The sequence below is a fragment of the Ylistrum balloti genome, unplaced genomic scaffold (genome assembly GCF_031769215.1).
Source record: "Ylistrum balloti isolate Yb309-2 unplaced genomic scaffold, AGI_CSIRO_Ybal_v1 Utg370364, whole genome shotgun sequence".
NCBI lineage: Eukaryota > Metazoa > Mollusca > Bivalvia > Pectinida > Pectinidae > Ylistrum > Ylistrum balloti.
Window position 1 is genome coordinate 281,682 of NW_026782257.1, and position 10,473 is coordinate 292,154.

Here is a 10,473-nt window from a genome sequence, read left to right on the forward strand (position 1 = left end):
CCAGACTGGTATGTTAGATTAATGAGGCTGTTAGATTGGGAACTAGTGGTGACTAGATATTGGGGCACTTAGACTGGTGTGAAATTAATGAGGTCGTTAGTCAAGGACCTGGTGGCAGCTGGATATTTGCACACCTGGGTGTTTGATAGAAATTAATGAGACATGGTTACATATCATTTCCATATTTATTATGCAATAGACCAATGGCTACCCATTTCCATTGATTTTCACTATAATCTTCCATCAATCTACGATAGAAATGAAGGATTACCTTTTTTAGCCCAAAAAGATTAGTGAACTTAGGCCATACTGTCCATCCATCCATTTTATTAAAGTTTTCTGCATCATTACCAGTCATGAACGACTGAGCAGATTTTGATCAAATTTGGTCAGATGCATCTCTAGGGAAGGCAGAAGATTCTGTCATAAATGATAGGTCTTTGCCCTTTGGGGCCTAAATGGCAGTGCCAAATTGAGGAAACTGAGCAAATTCTTCAAAAACCTACCTTATTATTGGATTTTACCCATATTTGATTTGAAGCATGCTTGGGTGGAGAGGAATGAATTTTGTATAAACATTTAGCGCTCAATAGGAGAAACTGGATAAACCATGAAAAAGAAACTTTAATGAAAAGTGATTCTGATTTCTGTTTGACTGCAAGGCCAAGGCCCAATGGGGAAATTATTTCAGAATTTTTTTGTCATATTTGAAACTCTTTGTAAAATGACTGAATAGCTGAATAAGCCAGGTGAGCAATGCAGAACCTTGGCCTCTTGTTCTGTTATACTTAAAAAGTACAAACAAGTATCAATTGTAATGATCAAATAACTAATTCTATATTTTTAGAGTATCCATTTGCAATGGATCTTTTTCAAATAAATCTGATAAAAGTACAATAAAACCAACAAACAGCTAACATGTAACATCAATACTTAAGTAATTGATAAAAAGGTCTGATGAGATTAATCAAAGGAGCTTATAATTAAGGATTAAGTACATGGTAGCCTCATTACAATGTAATGAAACATATCTTAAGAATTTTCTCTAAGGATTTGATCCAATATCTAAAGAATGTTTATATGTCTCTTATGAACAGATTCTGTTGCTTGAATCAAATCATAACCAAGTATATCTCTGATAATAAATTTTCCCTGAGGATTCTATCCAATATCTAAAGAATGTTTTTGCGTCTCTTATGAATAGATTCTGTAGTTTGAGCATAGGTTTTACCAAAATTGTAGTCAGCTATAGGACGTTTGTTTCCCGTTTGGTGGTGACTTTTCATTGGCTGAAAAAAAAGGTGATCATCATTTGTTTTAAAGTGCAAGACCTAGTCACACTGAAACTGCATGTTACATGTTGTCTAATAGTTTACTCTCTGTATTTCAATACACATACTTTGAACAAAATTGAAAGATGGTTACCAGAAAAGGATTGCAACTCCTCAACAGAATACAAAAATAAATATCAAATACGCAGCTTTCCAAGATAGCAATGTTTGTACCAATTTAGTTTGAGACTGTGAAAGAAACTGTGACAGTACAATGGAACTTGGAAAGAAGAATTACCCAAACTTGAGGAAAATTGTAAACAATTTGCCAAATCTACCCATCAAAAACCACAAATGTTCAAGAGCCTAACGGTCTACTAACTACATCTATAGTTATTCAGAACTGGTCATAGTGGGCAGGTTCAACAAAAACAGGTGGAGGAGGTACAAGCAGTGTGGTTTTCAAATAAATGTTTAGAGTTAAGATTGATTTGATAGCCAAAGTATGTAATTAAAATGTACCTAGGCATTAGTCTTTGACTTGTTCCCAATATGAGAATATGACACTGCTGAATGATATTCACAGTAGAAACCCTTCATCCAGTGACAAGGAGCAAGGCCAAAAATATAGGAAGTTGGCAGCAAGTGACTGGGATTCAAAATTGTATCTCAAATATGGAGTTAACTCCATAGACCAACAAACTGTCCCACACCTTGGAACTTTAGTCTCCAGGTCATATCACAGGTCCCTTCTCTACATATCAATTTGTAGATAGCAAAAGAATACACTAATTCTCAATGACTCTTGTGATGTTACTTTGTTGCTATGCCTTAATTCAAGCATGTTACAGGTCCAGTACCACAACCTCCAGCCCCTTGATTTTTTAAAATAAGTCATTGACAGATTACACCCATTTAATTCCTGTGACCTTGCACGTGGGTCAAGGTCGTTACATGTACATATTTACTAGCCCTTCATCCCTGCATGCTACAGGCTTAATATCACAATTCCAGGCTACTTGGTTATTATCAAAACCAAGCAAGTGAGTTTGTTTTAACAAACTTGATAGTCTATATTTGCTGCTGGTAAATTACCCTAATGCTGAACCCCATGTGCTGCACCTTGGCATAAACTCACATGCCTTTCAGGATGAGATGTCTAATTAATAGAATATGATTAGATCGGATCAGGTAACAAAAGTTACATTTCAGTTACAAAACAATGTTTCTATGTATGTATCAAAATGATCTAGAATTAAGGATCATGCTGACCTTGTCGCTGTATTTTTCTCCCTCTTTGATAGATCCAACAATGCTGAGAAGGTCATCATCATATTCCTTATAATGATGAGTGTTATTCTGGTTCTTTGCAGCTGAAAAAATATTTCAAGATCAGCAACCTTAACTCTTAAAAAACAAAATGGATTGAAATGACTGAAACATTGAGATATCATGAAATGAAGTGCTTTGAAGACAAACTACTTCCAAGTCACAGCTTGTAAAAAAATAATTATATGGAAATTCTTGGTTGGAAACAAAAACACTGAATAGCAAATTGCTCATCTCGGACTTTGTGCCAGGCAGGTTAAAAATGAGAGGAGCTGATTTGGAGAATGAACGAAATGCTACCACTACAAAACAAAACAAAGTATTTTGGGTTTCCTGCCAAAATTGCCATTGTAAGTGACATTAGTGAAATGGTCTAACGTATTGTATAACAAATACTTGATGTCTACAATCTACAGTTTCATTCTTAGCATAGGAAGGCATGAAAGCAGATCATATCCAATATATGGTCTAGAATGTCACACACTGTCAACGAATACATACCTGAATTGAATATCCCATTTCTGTCTCGTTTTACTTTCCGCTGAATAACAATTTTTGTAACAGAGAGTGACGGGGAGGACTCTCTACTGCTTGACTGAAATGTGATTTGTTGAAATAAATATTTATTTGTGTATCAGTGTATCATTACAGCTGTTTCAATATTATTTCATTGTTTTGGTTATTTTTGAAAATCAAAGACAATTGTCAATAACTCAAGATTTTAAATTCCATTTTACTTATAACAAACAAGTGAGATCTTTTGATCTTTAATATTTACATGACTCATTAATATGTCTACTCTTGAAGATACTGTGAAGTAATTTTACTTAATCTTTATGTTTGGATTGTATGGAATAACTGGTGAAATAAGTTTTTTTTTTAATTCTAACACACAACTTGTTAATGAGTAGTACAATGGTATGGAATATGTCTAAGTTAACAGTTGCTTATCATTGCTTTATTGGGCTTATAAAACCTTATAAATGTTGATATTTTGTAAAAGTAGGTCTTGTTCAGTGTTGTACAAGAAACCACATGAAAAAGGTCACTAGGTTAAATGTCAAGGCTGCAGAGATCAACTTTTGTTTTTCTTAGCAGAAAGATATTTTGCAATGACATTTGGAAGCAAAATAGTCCAAACTATTCCATATAATACATTCTGTACCTGAATTTTATCAAAAAGCAAGATGTTTCTCCTTATTTCACAAAAAAAAACAAAAAAAAAACACCCTATTTGGTTCTCCTCAAAAAAGATATGTAGACAAATCATGGTAAGGATGACAACTTACCGTATTTTGACTGTTGCTTTGTCCATATAACTCTCTGTGACAGAGGTGAAAATAAAAAAAGTTAAAATATCACATGGTGTTAATCAGAATATCTTTCATACCATTACCATGAATGGCAGGACTACAGATACATAAACCTACCAGTTCATCACATTATAGATCACAGCTATAGATTTTGTTTTAAAAGATAGAGTTTTCACCAATGACCTTTTTCTGATGTTGATGTTTTGCTTAAAAGTCCAATGTTTAATATCAAACTAAGTAGCATTGGCAAGAAGATTGAAAACATGAGTATTACCGTGAACTGATATAGCTGCTTGATCTAGTAGTTGAGTAGGTTGAATGTGGCTTCTGATGACATCTTTCAACTGAGACTTTATCACTGAAATCATACACTGAAGCTTTTTGAGATACAGTTGGATGAGAATAGGGCTGTGGATCTAATGCTCTACTCACTGGAGCATTTGGTCTTGGAGATCTGTTGAATTTGTTTGTCTTTAGAAGGTTGCTAGTGTTTTTTCTGTTGTAGCTTTGTCCAGGGTTACATTGCCAAACAAAAGGCTTGTTAGACATAGCCTCATTGCATTCTTGCTGAGGTTCCTGTCTCATGTCATGTCTCGGATCTTGTCTATTTTCTGGTGTTGCTTCTGTCTGTGGTGTCTGCCTTGCCTGCTGCAGAGGTATCCTTGGTGGATTATTTTGTCTTCTTTGTTGGTAGGACATGCTGTTGCTGAAACTAACATTCCCTTGTCTTCCATCTTCTTGGGAATCATTCTGCGTTGATGAAATTCTCTGGGATTTTTTATGTTCATTGTTGTTATTGGGAGGATTCTGTACTGTTTCTTCAATAGAATTTCCCCTGGTTTCCATTAGCCGTTGTGACCTTCTTTGTGGCTGAGCACTTCCTCTTGGTTTGGGCTTTGCTACTTGCTTCTGTTCATCAGATGAGAGAGTTTGTTTGTCATTAACAAACACTTTATGAGATAAATCCTGATCTTTTTGCTGTGGATAAACCGTAGCAACTGGAGAAGGGTTTGATTTACTGAACAGCTGCTTTGCTGTCCAATTTGATAGTCTAATATTACCAGGTGATATTAATGGATGTTTAAATTCTACAGAATTGACATCTTTGTCTTGCTTACTATTCTCCTTTTCTTGAGACTCTAAGAATTGAGAGTGCAACATATTGGATCTTCTGATTGGCATTTCACAATTTTTCTTATTCTGACACTCTTCGTTTCTTTGGTTTATTTCCTTTCTGATTCTTTCAATTTCTTTAATATGGTTGATATGCATCTTATCCAACTGATCCTGAAATTTTTTTGGTACAGATTCATGATAGTCAGAAAATCTCCTTTTCCCAATCCATAAAGGTTCATCATGCCCAGAATTTAACGACGCAACATTTTCAGAAGACTTTTCCTCAAACTTCTGATCAATAAAGCCCTTTAAGTTGTCCTGTTGTATGTTGATATTCTCTTTCATTTGCTGGCAATGGTTGTCATATAGTTTTTTAGAATAATTGATAGACTCCTGTACGTTATCCTCCAAACCAGCTTGAATAAATTTCTTCAAGTCCTCAGTTTGTCTCTGTGTTGTGCAAACCTTGTCCTTAAAGATATTCTCTAGTTCATACTTTTGATTTTCTAAGTCCTGACGTAGCATCATCAACTCATCTAAAATGCTGAAGAAATGTTAAAAAGAAAGTTGACTGGTACTTGATAAAACAATGTGCTTCAATGAAAGCTTACTTTTAAGAAATTCAATCAAAACCAACATAAAGGTATCACTATCATTTTTTCTTTTTTGGAAGTTTGAATGTTCCTTATAAATTGCAACACAGAATTTTTCCTCATGCAAAAAGATTAAAATATATCTCTTTTGTCTTTGCTATCACTATTTACTGTCATAAAAAGAAAACAGGTCTAGGCAATCCATTAACTTAACTTAAAACATTTTGAAATTGTTTCTTCTATTTCTAAAATACCTTCATTTTACAATTTGTTTTCATTCACATATAGGCTGCGCTGGTATATAAGCCGCACGACCAATTCATGAGGAAAAAAGTTGCGGCTTATTATCAGGAGAATATGGTAGTAAAATTGTGTCATCAATATTTACCATTTATCGTTAGTGCCTGTTTGTGCTCTTACAGCATCTTGAACATCTAGGAGCAGTCGGTGCTGCTGATCCTGGCCGTTTCTCTGCTGGTAAATCGCCTCCTTCTGATGATCCAGTAACTCAGTAGTGATGGCTGAAAGCCTTTCAAGCTTCTCTTTTGTCACTGCCTGATGTTGGTCTACAACTTCCTTCACTGACTGAACAACACTCCTAAATCCTCTTTCATGTGCATCCTTTAATTGCTGTTCCAGTTCTTGGATTCTTTCTTCTTTCTAAAAAAATATTCAACAACTGGGAGTGGTATCATTATGCTTATAAGGATCTTGTTGACAAGCATTACATAAGAATATTATATATCAATGGTAAAACTGGCAAAAAGATATAAAATATTGCAAAGTGCCAAACTATAAAATTTTCAAGCTGTATTGCAGGTATTCTTGATTCAAATCTACTCTGTTGTTTTAATTTAAACACTCCTATATGGAATTAGTTTCTTCTATGCGAATTATTCTGAATTCTGTGAATTTTAGCCTTTGATTAGATAGTAAAACTTCAGTACATGTAATAGCAATTGAATATTTACAAATATGAATTATCTTTCAAACTTACCAAACAAATGAAAGAACCTACCTGTTTTATTTCTTGTTCCAAGATGTTTTGTTGATTCCTTTTCTGATCTCGTTCCTGTACAGCGGCAATCATTTTCTCATAGTTCTTTTGTATGTTTTGAGAAACTGTAAGACATACTTTTTTGAATATAAAACGAAATATTTTGACTATATTTTTACATGTGGTGCTGTTAGTTAAACCATGAGTAGTTTAAATTGTGTATTCCTCAAAACTATTTTATTCCATAGTAAACAGAGAAGTGGTTGACACATACAAAACCTGAGTTATGACTATCTGGTAAATGTTATAAGTTCATGATATTAATAATGATAACATATCTCCACTTAGAGTGATAAACTTCAAGTTACTTTACATTCATATGAATACTGCTGTGACACAATTTATGACATATAAATATGTTGTTTTTTTTTTTACAAACATGGCAAAAAATTAATTGACAAGAATAATAAATTCATCATAGCTGAGAATTTCAAATTCCCCAAGAGGTACCCAGCCAAATCTAAGTTTTCAATGAGAGGCAATGTCATGCCAAAGTTAGAACTGTATACAGTGATTATGGAGTTTCCAGCTTACTTGAGGACATAATATCAGACAGTTTGTCATCTGTGGTGTCAGCAGTTCTGCCTAGAATATCTTGCAGGTCAACTATACCATACTTTACCTGTAAAATACAAAAAATGTTTAACTGAATTAACAATGACATGGTCAAAGATCAACTATAATATGAAGACATTATTAAAGAAAAATACACTGTATCCATAGTCACGACAGCAAAGGCATTGCCCTTTTATGTTTGTTTGCTATGTTTTTACATGTACTAAATAACAGCCAGTGTAACTTTGTATTGGAATCTCTTTGTGCTTGTATATAATGGCTATTGGCTCTCTCATTATATATCATGAAAGTAAGCAAAATGTTTTGCCAAAGGTCACAACCAAGACTTCTTCAGCTTCTTAAGAAACATAACTACTTTCAAAGTTGCATGATTTTATGTTCTAGTGACCAAGATACCATGACAAATCATAATTATTCCAAATTATATACCTGTTCATTATATCAAGCTGAATTTTAGAATAATACAACAAATGTGAATCAACACATACATTTTTTCTTACAAAAATTGAATTGCTTACTTCTTCTGAACATTCTTTTACAGTCTTTAAAATCACATTCAATAGGTCTCTGCAAATGAAATAAAAAAATTTCAAACATTTTTATAATAAGTCCAACATTACATTTCATTTTAAACTATCTATTGGGAGCTTTTATAAATCTATTCCATAACTACATTAATTTCTTTCTTTTTCATACTTTAGATATCATTACCTGAGATACTTATGCTAACGGTTAAATTTAGAATCTCCTTTGATCCTCTGGCAACATGAAAATGTTTCCATATTAAAAGTAAAAATAAACTTTATGCTGATGATTTATCCTAACCTTATAATTAGGAGAAGATAGATATATACTAGTTTTTAATTTCTAATAATCAGCATGAATAAAAAGACATTCAATATCACAATGCTATCATAATAATCCCCAAAAAGATGTGAAGTTTAGTTTTCTTCCATATGCAAAATTCAAGTACATGTATTTCAAAGCAAATGCTTTTCCTTCTTAATTCAATTTTATAACCATTACCTGCGGGGAAATAATATGACTCCTATGAAGCTCCCCTACATCTGTCTCTTCAATGGGCCCGTTTTTAAAAGTGTACCAAATAGGTGATTGAATTATGATACTTAAAATGTATCAAGTAGCTCTGCTTGAGGACTTTTTTCAACAGATTCATATTTGCTAAATTAGACCATGCAGAACAGAGAGTGACCCATTATGGCAGAAACTCATTTATTATTTCACTAAACAAACAGATAATGAAAGGTCTTTATGTTCCATTTCTGTTATTTTGTCATTTAATATTTGTCTTTCAATTTTTAAAATATGAAATTGTCTTTCAGGTATATGTACCTCTCATCTCGTTCTTTGGCTCTGGCTTTGTTAAGCTGGAGCTGCTGTTGGAAATTAGACTTTGTTGGAACAGTGGAACGGAGGTGATCATTTTTCAAAGTTTTTGGGTGGATATTTCCTCTTGACTGCTGGTTTCCATTCCCAGACATGTAATTATCTAGAAATCTTCTGCGACCTTGTGACTGTAAAATAAATTGAAATTTCTTTCTTTTTAACACTTCAATTTCTCCTTTACATAACAATTTTAGTTCCAATTCAGTCAAAGTGGCATCTATCACCGAGATGAAACCATCCTTTACTATACAAAACTTTTTCACCCTATACATTTGGGTCCAATTCCAAACAGTTTACATGTATATTGTTAAGTTTCCATAAAGAAATCTGGAAGAAGTTCAAAATTTTAAATCTTGATTCTTTTTTTTTGCGTGAGGACACTGAACCAGCAATTTATGTCACTTTACAGTTTTCCATTTCCTTTCCTTAATTCTTCCGGAATGTGACAATTTCCCAAATGAACCGGAAAATACATGTTGCTTATCATTACTTGTTCCAAATGGTTGTGACTATTCATTTGGTATTTTATTTTCTCTTGGTTGTGGTCTTCCATGACAAAGACAAAAAATAAAATGGCTGCTGGCAATAGTCAAAACCTTTTGGACTAATTTAAACTGTGCTAGTCATCACATGATCAGACTATTTATAAGATGACAATGAATTACAAAACATTAGTTACCACAACATGAAAGTACAGACTTTATCATATAATCATTTAATGAAGTTTCACATATTTGACTTTAATGATATCAGAGTTTTCATAAACTGTACTTCTGATCCACTGGAAAACTGTTGAGAATTGACTGCTTCCTGGGAATTTTGGGTCATCATATCATTGTATTGGGAGCTTTGTAGTTGAGAAAAACTTTCATTATCGTCAGGATATTCATGTCTTTCACTGAAATATACATACAAATCCAGAGTATAATTCAATGTGATCATTGATGGGCTAGTTAGTAGACCAATATCATTATATCTTTAGATTACTTAATTCTTGGACCTGATGTTGATTATAATGGTTATTTACTTATTTAAATGAAACTTCAAAACTTGGAAATACACACAAAAATGAATAAAACAAAACAAAAACTGAAAAAAAACCCTGATTGTTCGGACCTTTGTACATTCTGACAGCTATGGCATCTGTTATCTAAGCATATTTACCAAGATTCCATCTTTTCGGTTACTTCAAGATGTATAAAAACCAAACATTGGAAGTTCAGACTTTTTTGTCTGCAATAATTCATCCAGATAAAATTCAATTACCTGGGATTTTTGTTACCAAAACCTTACCTTGGATTAGTTGAAAAGAGCTCCCTTGTTGTAAGCTGATTCATATACATGGCAGCATCTCCTAAAATATAACTCATGAGAACATCGATTTTTAAAGAATATATATACATATAATTCAATAAGATTTACATTAATTCTAAACATGATATAAGAAAGCAGTTCCCCTACCTCCCCTCTTCCCACCAAAAAAAAATCCAGCAGACGTTACCTATATGATTGCTCCAAACACAAAAATTAGTTACTGTTTGTGTGCTAAACGTGATGTTTCTTTTGAGAAACAATATTTAAACATAATCACTTTCAAAACCGATAAGAAAATATGGTCATAGCAGTAGTAGCATTTGTTGAAATACCGAAGAAATATTTTTTGAATTATTCTTTGCAAACCTGCGAGAGCAGACGACAACAGGAAGTTTTCCTTTTGACTTTATATACTAACCGTCGTAAAAATCAGAAACCTTCCGATGGAGTTCCGCGCACCTTGCTCAGATAAGACAGTGTTGTTGATTGGCTTAGCG

At 33.2% G+C, this 10,473-nt stretch overlaps 1 protein-coding gene across 1 annotated transcript; it reads right to left on the minus strand.

Annotated features, from left to right (window-relative positions):
- Window positions 1-1,172: 1,172 nt before the first annotated feature.
- Window positions 1,173-10,005, minus strand: LOC132553881 (ninein-like). Its single transcript, XM_060218167.1, has 12 exons — window positions 9,956-10,005; window positions 9,434-9,560; window positions 8,609-8,790; window positions 7,774-7,822; window positions 7,214-7,301; window positions 6,641-6,744; window positions 6,011-6,282; window positions 4,188-5,573; window positions 3,890-3,923; window positions 3,102-3,195; window positions 2,544-2,644; window positions 1,173-1,289 (listed from the first exon to the last, which is right to left on the minus strand). The coding sequence occupies exons 1-12, from the start codon at window positions 10,003-10,005 to the stop codon at window positions 1,173-1,175; spliced, it is 2,604 nt and encodes an 867-aa protein (XP_060074150.1).
- Between the last annotated feature and the right edge of the window lie 468 nt (window positions 10,006-10,473).

Bases quoted from the DNA above. Each gene is read 5' to 3' on its own strand.
- LOC132553881 (XM_060218167.1), bottom strand. From the start codon at position 10,005: ATGTATATGAATCAGCTTACAACAAGGGAGCTCTTTTCAACTAATCCA. The intron at 6,745-7,213 runs GTAAGCTGGAAA...TATGTCTTACAG, and splicing joins GTCTGATATTATGTCCTCAA to TTTCTCAAAACATACAAAAG. The intron at 3,924-4,187 runs GTAATACTCATG...CCTCTGTCACAG, and splicing joins AGCAGCTATATCAGTTCACG to AGAGTTATATGGACAAAGCA.